This window comes from Petaurus breviceps, unplaced genomic scaffold (assembly GCF_028583685.1).
Source record: "Petaurus breviceps papuanus isolate PSGF00001 unplaced genomic scaffold, PetGlider_PUasm1.0 184, whole genome shotgun sequence".
Taxonomy (NCBI): Eukaryota; Metazoa; Chordata; class Mammalia; order Diprotodontia; family Petauridae; genus Petaurus; species Petaurus breviceps.
In genome coordinates, this window is record NW_027185793.1 from 16,275,191 (window position 1) to 16,301,974 (window position 26,784).

The 26,784-nt window shown below is 38.0% G+C and overlaps 1 protein-coding gene across 1 annotated transcript in view; it reads left to right on the forward strand.

The window, feature by feature from the left end:
- MEGF10 (multiple EGF like domains 10) overlaps positions 1 to 26,784 on the forward strand; it is a 165,693-nt gene that overhangs the window by 52,924 nt on the left and 85,985 nt on the right. Inside the window, exons 2-6 of the mRNA XM_069088175.1 lie at positions 5,064 to 5,199; positions 11,416 to 11,517; positions 15,718 to 15,818; positions 23,800 to 23,892; positions 26,483 to 26,729. Of these exons, the coding sequence (XP_068944276.1) occupies positions 5,084 to 5,199; positions 11,416 to 11,517; positions 15,718 to 15,818; positions 23,800 to 23,892; positions 26,483 to 26,729 (659 nt within the window). The 5' untranslated portion in view covers positions 5,064 to 5,083. The remainder of the gene's footprint in view (positions 1 to 5,063; positions 5,200 to 11,415; positions 11,518 to 15,717; positions 15,819 to 23,799; positions 23,893 to 26,482; positions 26,730 to 26,784) is intronic.

Here is a 26,784-nt window from a genome sequence, read left to right on the forward strand (position 1 = left end):
TATATATATATATATATATATATATATATATATATATATATATATATTTGAATATTTGATTTTAAAACTTTCAATTCCAGATTCATTCCCTTCCTTCCTTGTCACCCACCCTTACTGGGAAGATAAGCAGTTCAGTATAGGTTGTACATGTGTGGCTAAAGCAAAACAATAACATAGTAGATATATTGTAAAATACTGACTATATTTCCCTCCCTCCTATCCAACCTCCCACTTGTTCTATTCTCTACTTTGATCTCATCCCTTTTCAAAAGTGGGTGCTTCCAACTTCTCTCCCCCACAGCCTGCCCTCCCTTCCATCATCCCCCCTCTCATCCCCTTCACCCCCTATTCTCCTGGAGGGTGAGATACCCTATTTAGTGTGTATTTCACTCCCTCTTCAAGCCAGAGTCAATGGGAATAAGGTTGACCCATTCCCTTTTGCCTTCCTATTCTTCCCCTCCATTGTAACCATTTTCCCTTGCCTCTTCTGTATGAGATAGTTTACCCCAATCTGTCTTTCCCCATCTCCTCTCATTATATTCCTCTCTCACCTCTTAATTTCACTTTTTAAGTATCATCCCTTCCTGTTAAATTGGTCCTGTGCCCTCTATCTATGTATACCTGTAAACATATATACACACATCCACATATGTATTCATATGCTCATATATAGACATATATATTTCTAATCCCTTCAACTACTGAGAAAAGTTTCATCAGTTACAATTATTGTTTTTCCATGTAGGAATGTTAAATAGTTCAAATTTGATAAGTTCCTTATGCTTTCTTTTCCCTGTTTACCTTCTCATGTTTCTTTTGCTTCTTGTATCTGAATGTCAAATTTTCTGTTCAACTCTGGTTTTTTTCAGCAAGAATGCTTGAAAGTCCTCTATTCCACTGAATGACCATATTTTCCCCTGAAACATGATACTCAGTTTTGCTGGGTAGGTGACTCTTGGTTAATCCCAGCTCCTTTGCCCTCTGAAATATCATATTCCAAGCCCTTCGATCCCACAGTGTAGAAGCTGCCAGATCCTGGGTTATCCTGATTGTGTTTCCACAATATTCTGATTGTTTCTTCCTGGCTGCTTGTAATATTCTCTCCTTGATCTGGGAATTCCGCAACCTGGGTATAATATTCCTAGGAGTTTTCTTTTTGGCATCTTTTTCAGGAAGTGATCGGTGTATTCTTTCAACCTCTATTTTGCCCTCTGGTTCCAGTTTTCTTTGAGAACTTCCTGGAGGATGATTTCTAGGTTCTTACTTTGATCATGGTTTTCATGTAGTCGAATAATTTTTAAATTATCTTTCCTGCATCAATTTTCCAGGTCAGTGGTTTTTCCCATGAGATATTTTGCATTGCCTTCTATTCTTTCATTTGTTTGGATCTGTTTAACAGCACCTTGATTTCTCATAAAGTCATGAGCTACCATTTGCTCCAATCTAATTCTGAAGCAATGATTCTCCTCATGGAGCTTTTGAGATTCTTTTTCCATCTGGCAAATTCAGCTTTTTAAGGCATTCTTCTCCTCATTGCAGTTTTGAGCCTCTTTTGCCAGTTGAATTAGTCTAATTTTTAAGGTTTGATTCTCCTCAGTCAGGCTGTTGACTCTCATTTCATAATTTTCTTGCATTGTTCTCATTTCTCTTCCCAATTTTTCCTCCACTTCTCTTATCTGTTTCTTAAGGTCTTCTATGTCCTGTAACCAGCTCGTATTTTCCTTTGAAGCTTTTGGTGCAGGAGTTCTGACTTCACTGTCTTCCTCCTGTTCCATGCTTTGCTCCTTTTTGTCCCCAAAATAGGAGTCTAATGTTGGAATCTTCTGTCTTCTTTGTTTCCTTTGCCTGGTCATGTCGCCCCTCAGTCACTTGACCCCTGAGCTTTTTGCCACAGTAGGACTCTGCCACCAGACAGGGGAGCTTTCATCCCAAATGCTGGGGTTTTCTCAGCTGCTGGAGGTATTAGATGGATGCCCTCTCTGAGTCCTCCACATGCTCTGGCAAGCTGGACACACATTCCAAGACCTCTACCCTAGACCGCAATCCAGATCCAAGCAGGTTAAAGCAAGAGTGATTACCCCTCAGACTGGTGCTTGGTCCCCCTACACTCTGCAGGCCAGGAGCTGAAGGTGCCATGTGGTGCTGGCTGGCTGTGCTGGGGTCTCAGCGGCTTCTCGCCCCGGGGGCAGAAGCCAAAGTCTAGACTGCACTGACCTCTCACTTTGTCCTTCGAATCTATGTATTGATAAATCTGGAAACAGCCACAGCTGCTGCTGATCTGGAATCCCTCCAAGCCAGCAGGTGGTTATGCACGCCCTGGGGCTAAAGCCTTGGTGTGGGGCTGGGCTTGGCTCCCAGATCACTGTGCTGACCCATTCCTGCTGACCTGCTGGGCTGTCCACAGCGGGAGGTTAGCTTCTCTGTGTAATTTTTTGGGTTCTGCAGCTCCAAAGTTTTTTCAGAGTCCTCTTTTTACATGGATTGGGGAAGGTGGAAACCGGAGTAGTGGGGAGGTCCCAGAAGAAGCATCTTCTCGACCATCTTAACTCTGCCCCTACTAGTTATTTTTGAAGGTCTTTTGTGTAACCAGCTTTTTCTGGGAGAAAGATGAACTATCTAAGTAAGCTAAGTGTTGTCTTTCTCTTAAGAGGGACCAAACAAGAGGCTTTGATTCTTAACTTCTCTATTGAATCCTGCACTATAGCTATTTGATGTGTAGTAGGTAGGTATAATTCTAATCTCATGTCAAGGATGTGCTATTAAGGTTTAACAAATGGTTCTCTGGGGGTGAAATGTACCTACAATATACTTTTTTTTCTTTTTTGGAGGCAGAGGGTAATTGGGGTTAAGTGACTTGTCCAAGGTCACATGGCTAGTTCCTACAATATACTTTTAAGTGTAATCTACATTATTAACATTTCTCCATCACTTTCTTAAATCTAGACTATCAACAGAACAGTAAACCCAACCCTACTGTACCAGTTTCCAAGGTATGAATGCTCACTCTGAAAATTTAACAACTGGCTCTTGAAAGTCTGTCCTGCATAGCTCCAGCATAACTCTACTTATACCATCCTTTGGAAGTAAGGGAGTGTAGGACAGATTCCAAGTCATGGCAGGATCCTGCCTCCCTGGGCTAGACTAAACCAATGATGTAGATGTGGCCTTCCTCTTTTTCCTCACAAAAGCAGAAGTCATAGTCTCCCTTGAAAATAGGGTAGCCTGGGTCCCATATCAGAAACTATTTCTATAAGATGAGAGTTGGGTATATCTTTTATTATGTGGACCAGCTGCATGTTTCTGCATTTCTGCATTCCATGTGATCCATCCCATTATTCAGTGAGGCCAACTACAAACCTCCCTAATAAGTTGAGTGAATGACATTATTTTCTAAGCACAGTATTACCTGTTTTCAACATCAAATACAATGGTTGATATTCCATGGAAAAGAAACCTAACTTTTAGGGGCAGCTAAGTTGCACAGTGGATAGAGCACCGGCCCTGGAATCAGGAGGACCTGAGTTCAAATTTGACCTCAGACACTTAACACTTTCTAGCCGTGTAACCTTGGGCAAGTAGCTTAACCCCAGTTCCTCTCCAAAAAGAAAAGAATAAGAAAAGAAATCTCAGTCTTTTCCCCTGAATAAAGCAACTTTAATAGATTATTTTGTGTTTATATTGAGCCATTCTCCAAGGAGTTCAGATGTTTAGCAAACGTCTCTAATTAGCCCCCACGACAACCCTGTGAGGTAGGTAAATAGGGATAGGTCCCATTTCTCCCATTTTAAAGATAAGAAGAGTGAAACACAGAGAGATTAAGTGACTTGCCCAAGGTCCCACAGTTAATTTACTGAAGAGCAAGATAAAAACCTTACTTTGTAGAGACTAATTTGCCAAATGCTGAGTTTTCAGAAGTGAAAACAAAAATGCTGATGTATTCCTCAATATGAGGGACAAATTTTCTATCTTATTTTGAACTTGAACTGCCCCATGAATAACTTCAGCCTCCTCATTATTCGATCTTTAGTTAGAAAGGTTTCTGTTAGGAAACAGACCCTTCCCTCTACATCTCTCTAATATCTGTATAGTAATAGAAGGAGGTAAATGGACCTTCAGACCCCAGGTGGCTGAGTTGTTTGTGTGATTTGCTTAATTAGTCTTTGCCAGCGTGAATAAGGATTTTTTAATGTACAAGTTTTGTCTGGACCTAAGATTGCATTGGTATAGGGAATTTTGGTTCGGTTCAGTCAGTCAAACAGTCAAATAAGCATTTATAAAGTGCCTACTATGTGCTAAACACTGTATGAAGTGCTGGAAATATAAAAAAAGGCAAAAACCAGTCTCTGCTCTCCAGGAGCTCACAGTCTAACGCAGAGGCTTCAGACACCAAGGCTGTGTGTGGCCTGCAGCACTGTCAAGCGGGTCGAGAACTGGATTAAAGTTTAAATGGGAAATATTTAACAAAATAAATAAAAATACAGTAAAACATTGATGATACTACATTTTAAAACTAAGTCAATATGCAACCTGCAGGGATCCTTATGTGTGATTTAATAGCCCATGCTTCTATTTGAGAGTGACACCAGTAATGGATGGTAGAACTGCTTCTACTGATAGAGTTCAGCAGCTGCTCTGCATATTATGACTTAGAGGAGCCTGAAGGTACTGAGAGAGCAATTAAGTGATTTGACCAGGGTCATACAGACAAGTATCTATGTCAGGGGTAGAACTTAAGCCTTGGTCTTACAAACTGGCTTTCTGTCCATCATTTTCTCTGATTATTATAAGTATTAGTGACTAATCTAGCAACCACTTATAATGGTATTTACACATGTGAATATTTTATTTAACTATGAGCTCCTGGATTACTGGCCTTATATAAGAAATTCATCACTATGTTAAACCTTAAAATCAGCTTATGTCTGTATTGAATAAATATGTGACTTGCTATTATTATTTTAGTTTGATATAATGATAACTGAACCCTACTGTTACTATCCTACAAAGAAGACTGTATCAGTCATTTTGCATTTAAGATTTTGAGTATATATTTTTTCTTTCAGGTTATTTTTTCTGGGGAAAAATGGAAGTTCACCTGAACTCCTTCTTGGATTTCCCTTTTATATGGTTTTACCTTTGGATTGGAATGACATTATCACTGAATCTTGAAGACCCCAATGTTTGCAGTCATTGGGAAAGGTAATATTTCTTGTAGTAATACATATTTAATTAATTCCAAAGTAGCAGTTCTGATCCCTTATGTTCCTTTGTGTACCATGAATTCAGTATACTTAGCAAGGAAAAGATCAGGTTTAGGTTTAAGTCTTTAGTTATTTTTACTTATGTAAATAATAATTATAGTTTGCTCCTCTTTCTGTAATAGCATATTTTGAAAAACAAATTTAACATAACTAACTTTTAATTATCTGTGAAAATAGCACAGATATTGTGGATAATTCAATCTAATTGAGAAACTATTATGTGCTTAGGGAGTGTATTAAGGAAACAAAAACAATATATATATTTCCTGCCTTCAAAGAGCTTCTAATAATTTTGGATAGGTAAGCCTTAAAAAGTACAATACAAGATCATATGTCATAAAACATTTAATTTATGTAATGGCATATAGATATAATGCACACAGTACTAGCTACAGTAGATCAGAAAGAGCAAAGATCACTGTTGGCTGTAGTTATAAAACAGGACTTGAGATCCTTTTTTAATGGACTAAATAAATGGGAAAAAGAGAGTGGAAATTTTAGGTGAGGAAGAGCAGTAATAGCAAAAACATAGAAACAAGAATAATTTTTTTTACATGCAACTGGGAAATAAGATATACAGGCACTGGGTTATAGAAATCCATCTTGCCCTACTAGAAAGTTGGGGGGGGTGATGGGGGAGGATATAAGAGAGAACGGATTGGGGGAAGGGGTATTCAGTAGGCTTGCTATTTTGGGGTGAGGCGTAGGGAAAAGATAGGGAGAAAAACTGTAACTCAAAATCTTGTGGAAATGAATGTTGAAAACTAAAAATAAATTTAATAAAATTAAAAAAAAGAATAATTGAAGATTATATTCAACCAATTGCTTACTTCTAAGGCTATGTCCTCATATCTGAAAGTAAACTAAGAAGAGATAGTAAGGTAGGGTCAGAGGGCCTTGAACATTAGTGTGAAGATTTTGGACTTGTTTTCATTAGAAGATATAAGTTCTTTTTTAAGGTTGTAGAGTAGTTGACATGACGAAAATAGTATTTAATACACCAATTAGTTATAATAAAAATCAAATATGAGCATCATAGGTAAACTATAGTCTCTTTGCTCATGGATCCAGAAATTTAATAGGAAGTAAAACAAAAATTCAAATAGCATTAATATAATCTGAATCAAAGTTTTGTAAGAAAAAGGGGGAGAGGAGCTGCTAGGTGGTGCAGTGAATAGAGCACTGGCCCTGGAATCAAGAGGACCTGAGTTAAAATATGACCTCAAGACATTTAAGATAAAACTAGCCATGTGACCTTGGGCAAGTCACTTAAGTCCAATTGCCCTGCCTTCCCCCTCCAAAAAGAAAAAAGAAAAAGGGGGAGAGGAGAAGGCTCCAAAGAACATTTATGAAAACTTCATGGAAGAGGTGATGTTTAAATCAGAATTTAATAAAGAAGGTAAGGGAGGATACTGAAGGCATTTTAAAAATGGACAGGGAAAGCACTGCACGATCCAAAATTATATTAGTATCTATGAATTTCAACATTCTTATGATAATAATAGATGATGTTATAATAGGTGATGTATAGCTCTTTATATTCATTATCTTATTTAATTCTCACAACCCACCTTTGGTGTGAGTATGGAAATACTTATCCCCTTTTTACAGAGGAGAAAACTAAGGAATAGAGGAGTTGAATAATTGATTTACTTAAGATCACAAAGCAGATAAGAGGTAGAAATAGAACTAACACGTCTGATTCAAAATGAAGTACTCTTCTTACTGAGCCCAGCTATCTGTAAACATCTACCTCCGCGACACTCTTTCTGGGCCTGTTTTTTCATCTGTAAAATGAGAGGGATGAATTGGATGACCTCTATGATCCCTTTCACTTCTCTAACACTCTTATGTGTAGTAATAATAATGACAAAAATAACAGGTGATATATACGTAGAACTTTGAGGTTTTACACTCTTTTATATGCCTTTTTCCATAGGAGTCTCACATTTCAGTACAGTAGGTACTTGAGGCTTTAATATGTCCACAGTATCCTGCCTCTAAGTGATAAAATTTGTGCTCCTGGTCCATCTTTTTTTATAAATGCATGAGCATTGCTGGAGCTGGGCAGAAGAAAGGAGAAAGAGGTAAAGGAAAGAATGAAGATAATCTATAAAACATGTAATTAACCCCTGAAAGATGATCAGTCATGTCCAAGAATATAATAATAGAAGGATTATCTACCATTTCCTATTCCATTGTGGGCAAACTGGAGCTAAAATGCAGAAGGAAGGATTTAGATGTTATTAGTGGAGAGGGCTGATCCCTTCTTGGCAGGAGGTGCTTCCTGAGGTGATGGTTGTGAGGGCTGGCTTAGGAAGCAGGCCTGCTACAGATCTAGGGGTCCTCCCAAGACTCTTGCCTATCTTCCTGTTGGTGACATTTGGTCAGTAGTTACTGCTGGTGGTGATGAGAAAGGTTGGACTCTTTTTCCACAAAGATCATTGTTTTACCTAATCCCCCTACAGTAAAATCCATCAACAACATTAATTATGTCAATAGTACTAGAACATAAAATAATAAAAGATGATTGTTGTCATATCAGATTAGAGTAACAAGATAATTTGATAGAAAAAATATAATTAACCTCGATGGAATTTGGCCCAGTGTGATAATGTCTTTTCTTTGAATCCAAACTCCTTCTGGGTTGTTCACTTCTCCCCTTCTCCCTCCACTCCAAATGATACTTTAGTGAGTTAGAGTGTGCAGGTGGAAATTCAGTGCCTTTTTTTTTCCCTTTTGGAGGGCAATTGGGGTTAAGCAACCTACCCAAGATTACAGGGCTAGTTTTTTTGTGTGGGTGTTAAGTGTCTGAGGCCAGAACCAAACTCGGGTCCTTCTGACTCTGGGGCAGGTGCTCTACTCACTGCGCCACCTAGCTGCCCCAATTCAGTGTCTTTCTATTAAATGATATCTGGGTAATTGACTCTGGAGTGTTTTTAGAGAACCTAGGAAAATTGAACAATAAGACCATCATTTTTTTCTTTTTGAAAGTAATAGCAGGGGCGTCCAGGTAGCACAGCGAGTAAGAGCACCGGCTCCAGTGTTGAGAAGACCTGGAGATCGAATCCCGGGCTCAGACACTTAGCACCCACCCAGAAACACCTGGCCGTGTAACCTTGAGCAAGTTACTTAACCCCAATTGCTTAGGGGGCGGCCAGGTGGCTCAGCGAGTAAGAGCACTGGCTCCAGTGTCGGGATGACCTGGATCAAATCCAGGCTCAGATACTCAGCACCACACCCAGAAATAACTGGCTGTGTAACCTTGAGCAAGTTACTTAACCCCTATTGCTTAAAAAAAAAAAAGTAATAGCAAAGCTTAAATTCTTGTTATAATATATTACTAGTCAATGGACAAATTTAACCAGTCACAGAATTAGAGAATAACAGAATTTGAGTATGAAAGGACCTTAACAGCCATTTAGTCAGATCCATACATAAAAGGAATCCCTATTATGATAAGCCTGTCAAATGATCTTTTACCTTTGCTTGGAGATCTCTAAAGAGAGGAAAACTTAACACCTCTAGAAATAGCCCAGTCCACTTAGGGACAGCTTTAACTCTTAGGAAGTTTTGCTTGTTTGTTTTTTCTTATTATCAGTCCCAAATTTGTCTTTGCAATTTCCACCCATTGCTGAAGGGCCTTTTAAATACTTGAGCACAGCTATCCTCCTGAATCTTTTTGTCTTCATGTTAAACTCCACCACATCCTTATATGACATAGACTCAACACCTTTGACCAAATATCTTGATGGGCCTCCTCAGAATTCTCTCCATTTTATCATTGTTCTTAAACTGTTGTGCCTACAATTGAACAAAATACTTTAGATGAGAGTACAAGTGAAGAAGAGTGGAGAAGAATTATCACCTCCTTATTCCTAGAAGATATGCTTCTCTTAATGTAGTCCAAAGTACCACTGGCTTTTTAAAGTGTCACGTAACAATGATGATTCATATGAACTTGAAATCTACTAAAATCCCAATTTTTTTTTTCAAAAACTGCGATCTAACCATGCCTTCTTCATTTTTTACTGATGAAATTGATTTTTTTTATCTGAATTTAAGACTTTATCTTTATTTCTACTGAATTTCATGTCAGTGGATAGAGTGCTGGGCCTGAAGTTAGGACAACTCATCTTCCTGAGTTCAAATCTGGCCTCAGATACTTGCTAGTTCTGTGACCTTGAGCAAATTACCTAGCCCTATTTGCCTCAGTTTCCTCATTTGTAAAATGAGCTGGAGAAGTGTGGGGAGCCAAGAGACCCCTGCCCTTCTGTGGCAGAGTCTGAGATATAGTGGTAGAAAGGAGCCCTGCCAGACAGCAGCAGAGATGAGAAGGAAAAGTTAGGTGAAAAGATAGATAAAAAGATTACTTACCCAGAGGTTGATAATCATAAACGAGACGGGACCCCACTATGGTGGAAACAGTCAACTTTATTCAGCTAAGAGACCAGTATATATAGTGTAAAACTGCATAGTCATCATAAGCCACTGTCTTTGGGATTACACCATTGTCCCAGTTCCCATTCGCCTCATACGTGATGGCCGTGTACTCTATCCTTGTTATCAGGGTACGAGTACTGGGCAGGATATTCCAAACCTCCCTAAACCTCCCTAGAACAGGATAGATGGTCCCAAAGCTTCTAGTTAATACGTTGCTACATTATGTTAGTTTCCCCTGAGAACACTGCAAGCATCCTTGTTCCCAGTCTGGGAGTGTACCACGCTTCTCATGGGGATGTGAAGCCCATGCCTGTGAGCCGTCCTGGGGGATGAGGAACCGATCTGAGCTTGTTTAGCAGGGTCTTATGCTGAGAGGGCTTATTCAGCCATCAGGGTCAAAGTCCCGCTGGTCATGGTCCTCAACAGAGAAGGAAATGGCAAACCATTCCAGTATCTTTGCCAAGAAAACCCCAGGTGAGGTCACAAAGAGTCAGACATGACTGACAACTGAACAACAGTAAAAGATTCAGACATCCTTTAGTTGTATATTCAGTGTTAACTATCTCTCTAAAAGTTCAATGTTCTGATTACCTCACTTAGCTTTGGCAAATCTGCTATTTTTCAGAGAGAGAAATTCTTCAGATGCCTTTAAATAATTTAAAAAAAAATTTTACTTTGTTTTTTTGCTTTTTGGAGGACAATTGGGATTAAGTGACTTGCCCAAAGTCACAGGGCTAGTAATTGTGTCAAGTGTTTGAAGGCAGATTTGAACTCTGGTTCTCCTGACTCCAGGGCCAGTGCTCTATTTACTGCACCACCTAGCTGCCCCTGCCTTTAAATAATTTTGAAGAAGATTCTCCATGAAGTCAGTCAGTCATCATTTATTAGGAAAGAAAAGAAAAGGGGAGAGAGAGAAATAGAGAGAGAGAAAAGAGGCAGACAGAGACAAAGAGACAGAGTAAGAGAGACAGAGGGAGACAGGTAGAAAGTCAAAGAGAGTCAGAGAGACAGAGGGAGAGAGTGGGGGGGAAGAGAAAGACAGAGAGAGACAGGGAGAGAAAAAGAGAAGGGAGGAGGGACAGAGAGAGAGACAGAAACAGAGAGAGTGAAAGAGACAAAGAGACAGACAGACAGAGACAAAGGAAGAGAGGGCGTGGGAGAAAGACAGACAACAGACAAGAAGAGGGAGATCAGTAAGAGACAGGGAGAGAGAGGGAGGGAGGAAACAAGCATTTATTAAGAGTATGCTGCTATGTGCTGCTGAGATGCCTAGAAGATACTGTTCTCATTTTTTTCTTTCTGAAATCAGAAAATACTAATAAAAAATTTGATCTGTGTAACAAAGACTTACATTTCCCCTTTTTATGAGTTAATCTTACAGGTTTTACTTTGGACTTTATGTTGAAACCCTTTTAGAAAAGCTCTGTTTACCCAGATGATTGATCTTTAGTATTAGGAATGCCATAGTTTGTTGGTAAACATGACAATAGCTGCATTTTACACTTGTGGTACTTGTTAAATGTCTTATAAATCCTTTAACTTTCTCTTTCAAATAAATAGTTTAAAAGGCTAGAAGATTCTCTGTTAATAAGCAATTTACATTTGCACTAAGGATAATTTATCTAACACTTATCTCAAAGTGCTGATACACAGACATCTGTGTAAAACAGGAAATTGCTGATTTATTTTCTTATTTTTTTCTTTGTTTCAGTTATTCAGTGACAGTACAGGAATCATATCCACACCCTTTTGATCAGATTTACTACACTAGCTGTACTGACATCCTAAATTGGTTTAAGTGCACAAGACACAGGTAAAGAAAGTAAATATATGGTCCTAAGTTTGGTTATGTAGGTACTAAGGAATGGAACATTCTGTAATCTATAATGTGAAAGACTGACAGAGAAAAAGTGTTTTTTATTCATCCAACAATTATTTATTGAATGCCTACCACATTTCCAGTATTTTTCTACATCTAGTGGGGGATATGATGATTTTCCTGATAGAGGACATCATAAAAGAAAAAAATAGATAATTTTAATTATGTGTGTTTAATAATATCATACATTAATAAAATCAATGAAAGGAGAGAAATTTTAGAGTTGGAAAAATATTTGTATCAAATATCACCAATAAAAACCTTTTTTTTCTTTTTTTTGGAGGGGGGAAGGTAGGGCAATTGGGGTTAGGTGATTTGCCTGAGGTCACACGGCTAGTAAGTGTAAGTGTCTGAGGCCAAATTTGAACTCATGCCCTCCTGACTCCAGGGCCTGTGCTTTATTCACTGCACCACCTAGCCGCCCCCAATAAATATCTTATATATGCAAAATATATAGGGAATTATGTATGTATATACATGCTTTTAAAAACTGGGCTTGTGATTTCATGGTATAGGAAACTCCCTTGAAGAGTTTCCTTGACAAATGCAGATTGACATTTTCTCTGCACCTTCCTGTCTCAGAGAATTTCCTAGGGCACTGAGAGGTTCAGTGACTTCTCAGTCATATCACCTTTTGTAGATGAAGTAGTATTTGAAGCACAACCTTTTGACTCCAAGACCAGCTATCTGTCCCCAAAACTGTGAATCTCAGTCTCTGCCTATCTGTACATGTAGACACACACACACACACACACACACACTAGAAATTTTCAGATGTTTGAAGCTCAGGCCTCTCTGATTTTGTCCAACTGCAGAACCAGAGTGTATTACACTAAATGGAGAAACCCTTTATATTTTATTGAAGACATTTATTCTTGTCTATATTTTCTCCTCAGTTAGATGAGCCCCAACAAGGAGTTTTAGTTGGAACTGCGGAGGCTCCCTCCTTTCTTCTGCCTGGCCTCAGGGTGGAGGGACCTACCTCCCTTTTCCTCATATATTCTTGGCTTGTGTTTTGTGTCTGCCTCTCCCCTCAAAAGATCTGATTTCTATGGACACTGCCATTCCTCAGTAGGTAGGAATTTTGAGAAGGTAATGGCCCCTGTATTTTTGACCACTAGCAATCACTGAGAAACAGTGACATTTAAGGATATTGATATAGACTTTCCCCCAGAGGAGCAGGGATCTCCTAAACCCTTCTCAAATGGCATTGTACAGGAATGTGACACTGGAAAATTAACTATAGGAAACTAGTCTGCTTGGGACTTGGAGATTCCAAACCAGATCTGATTTATGAGTTGAAATAACAGGAGTCAATTTGGATAGAGAGAGAGGCCCCCCAAAGCACCTATCCTGAGAACTCCAACCTAGAAGCTCATTCCACCCCTGGGATTCACATATTGAAAAACCTTTTGAGGCCTCCCTCTCTGATTGGCTAGTTTTTTTTTCAGCACCTCCATTTTAAGGACACCCAAGCCAACCTGGTCTTCATTCCAATCAAGTTTGTACTTCTGACTCTTTAGACTTCTCTTTTATCTCTTCTCCCCGGCCCTTTGCATTTTCCTTTTGTGTGTTGCCTTCCCCCATTAGAATGCAAGCTTTTTGAGTGTAAGGATGGTCTTTCTGCTTGTGTTTTTATTCCCAGCACATAGCACATTACCTGGCAAATAGCAAGAACTCAGTAAGTTCCTGTTAACTTCATTTGACAAAGATGAATAAAGTAATATACCAAGCATCGCTGTGTGGCAGCAAGCACCCCAAGCGTCCTCGGGGTTTGCTGCCAACACAGGTTCTTGGATCTGCTTTGATAAAGGAAAGCAATTCAAAATGGGTTAACCAGCTTACTTTAATCAGTCAAACATATATCGTTTACCTCGTTCAGGGGAAAAAGGTCAGCACCCCGAACTTCAAAGTATACAGGCAGAATTATCAAGACCGAAACAGATCAAGTAGACAGCTTTCCAAACTGTCCAGCCATTACATCCATACCAAATCAACATCTGGTTTTCAACATCTGGGTTTTTCAAAGCCGGGGGGCTCTAGACAACGGCTAGCCCAGAGTTTCATCAAATCACAGAACACTTCTCAAAGTGAGCCCCAAAACAAAGCTACACATCAGGGCTTATATAGCCTTCTCCTGGCTCAGAGAATGTAACAACCTTATTGACTCACTGACCAATCAAGAAGTATCTACTGAAAAACAAGCCTCCCACCCCAGGCTCCAGGTGCACTTTAGCCTAGGGGCAGGGAAGATCTTTAAATTTACATTCCCATTACACGCAGATAACTGATGTAACTAGGTGGAAATGGGAGATGTATTGCCAGGAGATAAGGGTACTATGGGTGAGAAATAAAGAAAAGAGCAGGTTACTGAATCAAGAATTCAAAAGGGGAAACTGAGAAGATAGGTTGGGGCTAGTTTGTGAAAATCTCTAAAAGCTATAGGAGTTTATATATTTTTTTCAATAGTAGAGAAATCTCCTATTAGAATGTAAATGCCTTGAGAATAAGAACTGCCTCATTCTTTGTATTTTTATCTGCATTACCACCCCAATTCCTGGCAAAACACATGCACTTGAAAAATGCTTGTGGATTGCTTCATTGGAGGAGAAATAAAATGAATTTCATTTTGCATCTAAGAAATAATCTTAATGAAGTTAGGTGAGTGTAATATAATGCCAAGGAAAGGCAACTTCCCAAGGTTCAGAATACCAGCATAGGTGCTCTCCATTTTATTCAGTGACCAACCAAGAACAGAGAAGATTAAAACATGACATCATTCCAAATACAGCATTTACTAAGTGTGATTAAATAATCTCCAAGTACTACCCCACCCCAGGACCTTCCAGTCATTCAATCAATTACAAAGTCTCTGTTCTAAATACTTCTCCACCCCTAGGCTATACCTTAATTAAGTCCACCACAAAGCCCCTCTTCTCAAATGGAGATTAGTTTCCAAACATAAGGTCAAAAGTTCCCCACCCCTGGATCACAATTGAATCTACCCCAGAGTTACATCAAGTTTAAACACAGCACTTAATACCCAAATGGAGGTCTTTTCTTCATCTTGACAGGAGTCAAGTTCTCAGCAATCTTAGTTCCTGGGGAGACAAGGCTTAGCAAGGCCACAAGATACATTGCCAATCCCTTCATGAATTTATCCTCTGTCTGTAGAACAGTCCTAGAACCCCTGAACACATTAGCAAAGCCCTCTCCCAGGATTTCTGTAAACATACAACAAGAAAATCCTTCTTCAGGGCTTCTGAACCAACAGAAAGGCTCCCAGACCCCTGCAACAACAGCACTGTCCTTCACCAGTGGACAGTATTCACTCTGTCTGCAGGACAGTCTCCAGACCCCTGCAACAACAGCACTGTCCTTCACCAGTGGACAGTATTCACTCTCTGTCTGCAGGACAGTCTCAGGGCTTCTTAACCAAAAGCCAGGTTCCAGGACTTCTTCAACAACAGGACTGTCTTTCACCAGTGGACAAATCTGGCAAAAGAACATCAAAACAGACAGACAAAGTACCAGCAAAGCAGCCATGTCTCCTCAGTCCTTGGCAGCTCAGGGGGCAGGTCTCAAAAGTCCAGGGCAATTCAAAGCGGCCACCAGCAATTCTCTTAGTCTCTCTCCCTCCACGAGGTGCTGCTTCCAAAAAGATCTTCCACCTCTCTCTTGTCTCTCCAAATCTACGTCACCAGCTCCTCCCAGTTCAGGACTTTCTTTTCACATCAAAAAGTCCATCCCACAGGTGGGATTAACAAGCTCTGGGTTTTAACACAATCAATTTGAAAACCAAGCCAATACAGGGGAATCTTTAATTGCCATTACTATCACAGTGAGATAATGAAACAATCTACTTTTAACATTGCTGATCTTTGAATTAATGTATAGATTAGCTTACATTGACCAGACTGACTTATCCTTAGTCAAAGAAGCAGATACTATGATATTGGTCAAAAATTCCATTTTAAGTTTCTTTCTAATTATTTTGGACTGTTTTGCTTTTAATGTCATATACTACATTTGATAGAATCTTTATCTTAAACTTTTAATTAACACATTATCCCAAATCAGTACAAATACAGAATAAAAAAATAACAACTTGAATTTTTTTCTCTATATACATAGAATTAGTTATCGTACAGCCTATCGGCATGGAGAAAAAACTATGTACAGACGTAAATCCCAGTGTTGTCCTGGATTTTATGAAAGCATGGACATATGTATTCGTAAGTATGATTTTTTTCCCAGTTCAAAATTCTTTGTTTTACCAAATGTTGGATTGCTTCTGGTAAAAACCCTCAGATTCAGGTCAATAGGAGTCAATGAGAAGTTGACCTTGCTTTTGATGCTTGTCTGGGACATTCTTAGGTTTCAAGAGTTGGAGAAGTCCAACTCTGTTTTTCTAGACAGGCACTAAATTTCAAATGGTTTAGCTCAAGGCAATCAGTGAAAAAGCAAGGGATTGTTTAAAAAGATTATTCAAGACAGTGACCAATTTAGCTACAATTATTTAACAAATATCTCTTTGAAAACTGATGAGCAGTCATTAGAATAGGTCATACAGCAGGTCAGTGGCCTGATTTTCCCTGACCAAGTGATATAAAGGAACCTAGGATAAGCCAGCTCTCTCCCTTAGAGAGCACTATTAAGACTGGTGGAATGTTATATAATTATTCACTCATTATTTCAAATGGATCTCTTTCCCCTTCTTTGTTATGCCTCTCTCCTCTCCTTTTTTTTTTTTTTACCAATTCATGCTGAGATATTTAAAGAGTAATGTAAATTAAGTTATGTAAATTAAGAATAACCAGCATTTCCATAGCACTTTAAGGTTTGAAAGTACTTATACAGAGCATGTGTAATGGTCTTGTTTGAGCCTCACAACCATCCTGTGAAGTAAAGAATGTGATTGTCCTAATTTTACAAATGAGACAGCTGAAGGTCAGAAACATTAAGTGATTTTCATCATGGTCACACAGCTATGGAGCATCAAAGACAGAACTGGAATCTAGGTTTCTCCTAAGTTCAGACTCATTACCACTCATCATTCTGCCTCTAGATACATAAGTAAATTATAAAAGTCTTTGTGAAACAAATGTCACCTTTTCCTAGGATCACATGTTGAGAGCCAGAAGGGAGCTCAGAGACCATCTAGTTTTTTTTTTGTTTTTTGTTTTTGCCTTTTGGAGGGGGGAAGGCAGGGCAATTGAGGTTAAGTAACTTGCCCAAGGTCACATGGCTAGTTTTGTGTTAAGTATCTGAGGTAGGATTTGACCTCAGGTCCTCCTGATGTCTAGGGCCGATGCTGTATTCACTGCACCACCTAGTCGCACCAAGATCATCTAGTTTAACTCTCTTATTGTGTATGTGAATATAAATGCATTGTCCAAATGCTCACAGTTAGCAAGTGGCAGAGGTAGATTTTGGATTCCAGTCCTATGACTCCAAATTCAGTCTTCTTTCCACTGTACTATGCAACCTCCTACAATCTAAAGTGTGAGTATATGAGTTGCTTGTAAGATTAATGAAGATTCTAGTGGTATCAACAAGTTTCTTATTAAAGGTCTTGACTAAAGTGATATCAAGCCAAAGAGACAATCTGTGAATAGTTGTTGTTAGGTGCATTGTGGAAAATTTTATGGCTTTGCATTGGGGACCTGATGTATTTAGAGAAGAATCTTGTTTGTTTTAGTCTAGTCAGAAGAACAATTCTTTAGTAGAGACTGAGAAATCAGTTTTCTTTATTGAGTTCAAGATGTTGAAGAGAGAAAAGGAATGAGATTATTTTTTCTCGCTCTTTCTTATCTTTTCCCTTCAAACTTCAGGCTAGAATGGAATGAAGAAGAACCTGGCAGCTTCTGGGGTTTCTGGTAGGAGAAATACTGTCAAACTCAATTTAAAGTGAACAGTGTAGAGTAGTGTTACTCCAGAGCTTATGTTGAATAGCAGAATTGGCACCTATCGATGCATCATGTCTTACCAAATGGAACTAAGTCATACGTATACAGTCACTTTTGACTACTGTTTTTTTTGTTTGTTTGTTTTTTAGCATTAGCCAAAAAAGAATCAGCTGATTTTTTTTTAAAGTGGTTATCCCAGGAAAACATTTTGGGAGTTATTTCCATCTAAATAATTGAACCAGTTGAATCAGAACAAAGATCTCCATCACAATTTAGTGATTATTCTAAATTCTTTATATGATAGCTCTCCAAGCAGATGTCTGCTTCTGCACCTATATTACCCCCTAGTTGGCAATTTGGATTTCCATTATCTTTTATGTCTCTCTTCATAAAGCTTAGGGAAAATCAGACATAGGTTTCATCCGTAAAAGTTTGGGAGCTCCAGTAAGAAAAAAATAATGGTTCCTCCATCCTAGACTTTGATGTCATCTGTAGAGGACTGACCATCAGTCAATAGTCTGTATGGGGTGAACCCACCTCACCTTACTTTAGAGAGTAAGCCTGCCAGGGTCATTTACTGGAAAGATGTTATTGCAGTTGTTCCTATGATTGACTTTTTGATTCTTTCCCATTGTGATCTCAGGAATGTTGCTTCCCATAGTAATTTATTGGGTTAGTGTTAGGAACAGTTTAGTTCATGGGCCAAAAACCATTTACTTGGTATTTCCAAAAATTCAAGAGAAAGGTAGTTGTAAAATTACACCTCAGTGATAAAAGCAGTGGGTTTAGCCAAGGTTACAATTATCATCATCAACAACCCCAAACATTTGTTAAACATTCACTATGTACCAGGCACCAGGTAAGTATTGAGGATAAAAAGGAAAGCAGAAACTTAGTACCTGTTCTTAAGGAGCTCATGTTTAATGGGGAAAAACACGCAAACAACTAAGTACATGCAAGATATATACGTATGTATATGTAAATATATACCGTGTTTCCCGGATAATAAGACCTATCCCGAAAATAAGCCCTCCCCTTACTGTGTAAGATTCCTCTAAAATAAGCCCTATTGAGATTGCTACTGTAGTGAAGGTGATCCCCTGTGCTACACGCTACATTACGGTACCCTCTGTGTGCACCGTTCCCCCCCCGGTGAAACGTACACCGCGCTCCGAGCTGCATCCAATCAGAGCTGCAGCAGTGAGCGCGTCATCTTGTTCTTCCCCAGTGATTTGCTTATTGAATAAAGGTACATTTTTTTGTTCACATTTACCTGTTTATTAAAATTGCTGTCAATGTTCATTAAAATAAGCCCTCCCCTGAAAATAATCCCTCTGGTGTTTTTCTGTCCAAAAAAATAATAAGACAGTGTCTTATTATCGGGGAAACACGGTATGACCACTTAAACACTACGTTGGAAATCTAAAAATTGAAGGTGAGATGACTAAAATTGAGTTTAAGGAACTATTGAATTAATAAAACTAGGAGTTGGTTTTATGAAAAAAACTCAATAAAATAGATAAACTGTTGGTTAATATGATTTTTAAAAAGAGAGAAAGCCAAATCACTAGTATTAAAAATGAAAAGGGTAGGGGCGGCCAGGTGGCTCAGTGAGTAAGAGCACCAGCCCCAGTGTCAGGATGACCTGGGGATCAAATCTGGGCCCAGATACTTAGCACCACACCCAGAAATAACTGGCCGTGTAACCTTGAGCAAGTTACTTAACTCCAATTGCTTAAAAAAAAAATGAAAAGGGTGATATGCCACTAACAAAGATGAACTCAAAACAATTATAAAGTTATTTTGCTCAATTATATGCCAATAAATTCAACAATTTAAATAGAATGGAAGACTATTTACAAAATTATAAACTGCGTAGATTAGTAGAAGAGGAAATAGAATGTCTAAAAAAATCTATTTTAGAAAAAGAAATTGAACAGGCCATAAATGAGCTTTCTAAGAAAAAAGGATTAGGACCAGATGGATTTACAAGTGAATTATACCAAATATTTAAATTCCAATATTGAATAATTTGGAATAATAGGCAAAGAAGAGATCCTACCAAATTCCTTTTATGAAACAAATATGCTATTGATATCTAAACCTCGAAGAGTAAAAACAGAGAGAGAAAATCATAAACCAATTTAATTAATGAATATGGATGCAAAAATCCCTAAATAAAATACCAGCTAGGGGATTACAACAATATATTTCAAAGATTCTACATTGTGACTGAGTGGGATTTATATCAAGAATGCAGGGGTGCTTTAACATAAGGAAAATAATGAACATAATTGATTACATCAATAATATAAGTAACAATATTCATATGATTATTTCAAGAGATGCAGAAAAAGCTTTAGATAAAGTATAATACTCATTCCTATTGAAAACACTTGAAAATGTAAGTGTAAATGGATTTTTTTCTTAAATTGATAAGAAGCATTTACCTTAAACCATGAGTAAACATTATTTGGTTTTGGTTTTTGGAGGCATTCGGGGTTAAGTGACTTACCCAGGGTCACAGAGCTAGCAAGTGACTGAGAATGAACTTGAACTCAGGTCCTCCTGAGTCCAGGGCTGGTGCTCTATCTGCTAGCACCTCAGCAAGCATTATTTGTATTGTATTGGAAATCCTAGCAATAACAATAAATGAAGAAGGAGAAATTGAAGAAATCAGAATAGGTAATAAAAGTATCACTTTTGCAGATGATCATATCACAAAAAATGAGGACATGGAACATATCAGACTTATAGATAGTTGAACAATCCATGAATAAATAATAGAGAGCATTGTGAGGTATAAAATGGATAAATTTGGTTATATTAAATTCAAAAGGTTTTATACATATAAAGCCAGCATGGCCAAGATCAAAAGGAAAGCAGAAAATTGGGGAGGAAATTTATACATAGTATCTGAGATAAAGATCTCATATCTCAAAAATCTAAAGAACTTCGTCAGATCTATAAGACTATGAGTCATTTCCCAGTTGATAAATGGCCAAAAATATGAACAGGCAGTTTTCCTGTTAATTAAGAAATTAAAACAATTTATAGTCATATGAAAAAATGCTCTAAATCATTATTTAGTAGATAAATGCAAATTGAGACAACCTTGAAATCTCACCTTACACCTGTCAGGTTGGCTAAGATGATAGAAGGGAAAAGTGACAAATGTTGGAGGTGAAGTGGAAAAATTGAGACACTAATTCACTGTTGATGGAACTGTAAACTAATCCAACCATTTTGGAGAGCAATCTGGAATTATTCCCAAAGCATTATTAAACTGTCTATACTCTTTGACCAAGCAATACCACTATCAGGTCTGTTTCCCAAGATGATTAGGAAAAAATTGTAGTGACAAAGAACTAGAAATTGCAAGGATACCTGTCAATTGGGGAATGGCTAAACAAGATGTGGTATATGATTGTGATGGAATATTATGGTCCCATAAGAAATGATGAGCTCCTAGCAGCTAGGTGGTGCAGTGAATAGTACTGGCCCTGGAGTCAGGAGGACCTGAGTTCAAATCCAGCCTCAGACACAACACAAAAACTAGCCATAGGACCTTGGGCAAGTCACTTAACCCCAATTACCCTATCTTCCCCCTCCAAAAAGCAAAAAAAAAGAAAAAGAAAGAAATGATGAGCCTCACTGACTTTAGAAAAATGTGTAAAGATTTGCATGAAATGATGAAGAGGAAAATAAGCAGAACCAAGAGAATGTTATATACAGTAACACCAGTATTGTTTTAAGAGCAACTTTGAGCAACTGAGTCATTACTACAAAGGACTTGTGAAGGAAGACGCCATCTGCTTACAGAGAAACAACTGATAAATAGAAGCATGTATAGTATGGTTCTACATTATGTATGTATAAACACATATTTGTGTCCAATGATAGCCATCTCAAAGAAGGAAAAAATATAAAAGTATGAAGCAGAGAAAAAAAGAAAACTTAGAAGGAAGCATATAAAACAGAGTAGCTTTGAAAACTATGTATGATACTTGTATCTTTCAAAAAAAGGAAATAGTATGAAATATAGATTCATGATTTTATAGTGAATCCTCTTTTTATATTGCACTGTGTACATGGAAATGTTCTTTTTTTGTCTTTATGTATTGAAGTTCAAAATTAAATTTGTAAAATTTTTTGGTCTTTATTAATTTGTTTACTTTTAGTTTACAAGATTCAGTTCCACAATTCCTTGAATTTCAAATTTTCTCTCCCTCCCTCTCCTCCCCCACTCCCCCCCCCCATGGCGGCATACACTCAAGTATAGGAGCTGCAAATAGTTTCACATTACACATTAGTCAGGTTATAAAGAAGGATTGTATCAGATGGAATGAACAATGGGAAAGAGGAAACAAAACCAAACAAGAAAAAGAAAAAGAGCAGGTAGTTTGCTTCAATCTGGATTCAGACTCCAAAATTAGTTTTTAAAAAAGACCATTAAAAAAACAGAATTACTCGGGGCGGCTAGGTGGCACAGTGAATAGAGTGCTGGCCCTGGAGTCAGGAGGACCTGAGTTCAAATCTGGCCTCAGACACTTAACACACAGACAAAAAAACTAGCCGTGTGACCTTGGGCAAGTCACTTAACCCCAATTGCCTTACCTTCCCCCCTCCAAAAAGCAAAAAAAAAAAAAAGAATTGCTGATGACATCATGTTCATTGTTTGTGGGATCAGGTAAAATCATTCCCTGAACCCATCTCCTTTTTTCAGAGCTGATGCTATAGTACTAATGCTTCTTTCTCTTATGTGAATGTGGCCTGCATGTAGCCACCTTCATCATAGCTATAACAAAATGTAGCACTGTCTCTCTGGCTTTCTTTTTGTATCAGGATCTCTGGATCCTTAGTTCATTTGGAACTGGTTTGTCCTTGGGCACATTTTTCACTTCTCAGTTTCTTGGAGTTCCTTCTGTTGACTGCACCACACACAGGCTTGTTCCCCTGTTGTAGTACTATGCACAAGAAAAATGTACTTGAGGTGATTGGAATTAGGACCTTGTTGTATTAGTTATCTCATGGATCGTAATCCACATGCTCTATCAAATTTATACAACCTCTCAATTCATCCTAAGTCAATGTTTGTTTCATTGTCTTTAGAAGTGCCCTTTAAGTCCAATCAATCCCACAGTACCATGGCTACTTGGGTCTCTAGGAAGGTTGATATCCTTTGTAGGTACTGTCTTCATTGCTGCTGAATCAGTTGTTGTCTATGATAGGAATTGGGATGGGAGCTCCCCTTTGTGCTGAATGTCTTTGCCAGACTCAGTTGGTGCAATTATATAGCCATTTTGGTTAGAGCAACTGGACAATTTGAGTTAATATATGTGTTTTAGGGTTTCATTTTCTTACCCCCCATAGGTATTAAAAAATAGAACCTTTAAGACTTACATCAAAGAATGCAGTTTTTTACTGACAGGGATCTTTCAGACCTGAAGCATTTCTTCTCCATTGCCCTGCCCAGAATACTATAGCATTTTCCTCAGCAGGGTTGGTGATCTCCAAAAAACATTCCTATTTGGGGCTTAACTTTCCTGTTTGTTTCAAGGTATTTCTATTTACTTGTGTATTTATTTATTTTATCTCTCATAAATCACAAAGTCATGAATACATCTTGCTGTACTATGTTATACTATATACAAGTATACTTTTATGTAGTACTTGTTGTACTATATGCAAGTATAATACAGCCACACATAGAGAGACACACAGATCATAGAATGGATAAATGCTGATCAAATAACTATTGGATACCTCATTTTCTCTTTTAAGTTCTCTGTTCCTTACTATTAAATAGAATTTATTTTATTTTGTTGTTTGAGGTAATCTGGGTTAAGTGACTTGCCCAGGGTCACATAGTAAAGTGTCTGAGGTCGAATTTGAACTCATGTCCTTCTGACTCCAGAGTCAGTGGCTCTATCCACTGCACCACCCAGCTGTCCCCTTGTGAAATAGAATTGAAAGAACAGAAATGAAGGACTATACTTTGAAATCTTCAAACAAGGGTAAATTATGTGGTTATACAATGAATAAAAAGACTAAAGAATGAATGAATGATCTATTCCACTGGTCTACCACTCTATTTCTTAGCCAGTACCAGATTGTTTGGATGATTACTGCTTTGTAATATAGTTTGAAATCTGGCATTGCTGAGCTTCCTTCTTTCAATGAAGAAAATTATCAAGCATGAATGTTTTTTTAAGTGATTGTTGAGACTAAGATATAAGACAGCTGCACAGTAAAAGTGTTTTTGTGTGTCTAAAGTTCCTTCATTTTATTGATTTTTCTCTGATAGCCCACTGTGCTGATAAATGTGTCCATGGCCACTGTATTGCCCCAAACACCTGTCAGTGTGAGCCTGGCTGGGGTGGAACCAACTGCTCCAGTGGTAAGTTGCCACCTGCTGCTTTCTGTCTTGGACTGCGTTTACTGTATGAACTTTCTTGTTTGGGAATTAGTAGAGCTTTTTTCTTTTAAAGCTGGCTCATACTTGTACTCATTTTATTTCGAAGACAGCATGGAATCTATCTCTCAAGTAGTAACTCCTTAAATCTTGTAGTTCACTCTGCAGAGGACTCTTGCTTTAATACAAAAATCTATATAAGTAATCTTTTCATTCTAGAGTTTATGCCAAACTGTAAGCATCCTGATTTTTTTCCTTCAGTAATGTAATTGAAGTGACTTCTCCAGTCTCTTTTAAATTCTCTTTTTCTTGGCTTATTCTTTTTAAAAAATAATATTTTTTCCAATATTACATCTAAAATACTTTTAATATTCATTTTTTAAAGTTTTGAGCTCCAAATTCTATCCCTCTCTCCCTTGTCCCTTTTGGTTGTAAGTTAGAACCTCATTGTTGTTTTAATTTTAATTTCTCTAATTGGTAATTATTTAGAGCGTTATTATGGCTATATATAGTTTATGTTTCTCCTCTGCGGAACTATCTATTCATCTCCTTAGACCATTTACCAATTTGGAATGACTCTTAGTTTTATAAGTTTGAACCAATTATTTATATAGCTTAGAAATGGTGCCTTTATTATAGGAACTTAAAAAAAGATTTTTTGTTGTTGTTTAACTATGTCCAACTATTCATGACCCTGTGGATTTTACTGTCTTTGGAATTTTCTTGGCAAAGATACTGAAGTGGTTTGCCATCTCCTTCTTCAATTCATTTACATATGAGAAAACTGCGGCCAACAGGGTTAAATGTCTTACCCATGGTTACACAGCTAGTAAGTGTCTAAGATTAGATTTGAACTCAGGTCTTCCTGACTCCAGGTCCAACACAATTCATTGTGTATCCTAGCTGCCCAATACCTATCTTGTTGTTTATTTTGTTTCAAAAGTAAATGAATGAAATTCCCCTTCCTTGATCCCCCAATGAATTGAAGTAGCCATATTCAACACATCTGCCCTTTCTCTCTTTAAAAGACATACTCATTTAGAAATATAACATTTCAGGGTGGCTAGGTGGTGCAGTGAATAGAGCACCAGCCCTGGAGTCAGGAGCACCTGAGTTCAAATCCGGCCTGAGACACTTAACACTTTACTAGCCATGTGACCTTGAGCAAATCACTTAACCCCAATTTCCCTGCCTTCTCCCCCCTCCAAAAAGTAAAAAGAAAGAAAAAAAAGAAATATGCAATTTCCCTCAAGTAATGATTTGGCTGCATCCCACATATTTTGGAATGTTGGCTTATTGTTGTCAATCTCTTCCTTGAAATTATTCATTGTTTCTATGATTTGTTCTTTGACCGACTCATTCTGTGTTATTGTTCGGTTGTTTCAATTGTGTCCAACTCTGTATGACGCCATTTGAAGTTTTCTTGGCAAAGATGTTGGAGTGGTTTGCCATTTCCTTCTCCAGTTCTTTTTACAGATCAGGAATTAAAGCAAGCAAGGTTAAATGACTTGCCTAGAGTCACACAGCTAGTAAGTGTCTGAGTTCAGATTTGAACTCCTGTTTTTCTGACTCCAGGCCCAGCACTGTATCCACTGAACCATCAAGCTGCCCCAAGGGAGGGATTAGTTCTAAGCAAAACAAAATAGACAAAAGAATCTACAAAAAAATATTTGTGACTCTTTTTGAGGGGGCAAAGAATGGGAATCTGAGGGGGTACCCATAAATTGGGGAATGTATAAACATTAGTTATGGTATATGGATATGATGGATTACTATTGTGCTGAACTCTTATCAATGTAATGACCAACCAGGATTCCAGAATATTAATGATGAAACATTCTACCCACCTCCTGAAAGAGAGGTAAAAGACTCTAGAAAACAGAATGAAATGTTTTAGGATATGGACATGTGAAAATTTCTTCGATTGACTACATGTATGGAAGGGCTTTGTTTTTGTTGTTGCTCCCAATATGAGGAGAGGGTTGGGGTGGGAATGTGAGAAGGAAGATCTTGGCTGATTAAAACATATACACACATGTATGTATGTATGTATGTACGTATTTAAAAAAAAACTTGGGAACTCTGATCAACACAATGATCATAGTTCCTGAGGACTCATGATGAAAGATGCTACCCACCTTCTGAAAGAGAGATGATGGTCTCAGAGTACAGATTTTGACATTATTTTCAAAGACATGACCAAATGAAAAAATTTTGTTTTATTTTACTATATATGCTCATAACTGGTGCCTTGCTTTCTTGGTTTTTCAAGGTGAGGATAGGGGAGGGAAAGGGAAAGAAGGCTAATCTTTGTTTAAAAATAAAATTTAATTAAAAAAAGAAAAAAGTGGGTTGAGACCAAATTTTGGGGAAGTCTTGATTGCCTTTACTTTTACTGAGGAATTTGAACTTTACTTGACAGGTCATTAAAGCATCAACCAATTGATCTCAAAGAACCCCATCATAAAAATAGGAAGGAGAGAAATAACTATAGAATGAACTTGCCTTCATTCACTTGAGGTGATATGCAGAATGACTCTGAAACTCTTTAATGATTTCATTTCCTATCCCTCAGCATGTGACCGAGACCACTGGGGTCCTCACTGTAGCAGTCGCTGTCAGTGTAAAAATGGAGCTTTATGCAATCCTATCACAGGAGCCTGCCACTGTGCATCAGGCTTCAAGGGATGGCGCTGTGAAGATCATTGTGACCAGGGCACCTATGGGAATGATTGCCACCAGAAGTGCCAGTGTCAGAATGGAGCAACCTGTGATCATGTAACTGGAGAATGTAGATGCCCTCCTGGATATACTGGAGCCTTGTAAGTGATGTGTGGGGTGAATGCAGAGTACCATTATAAATGGGGGCAGGAGAAT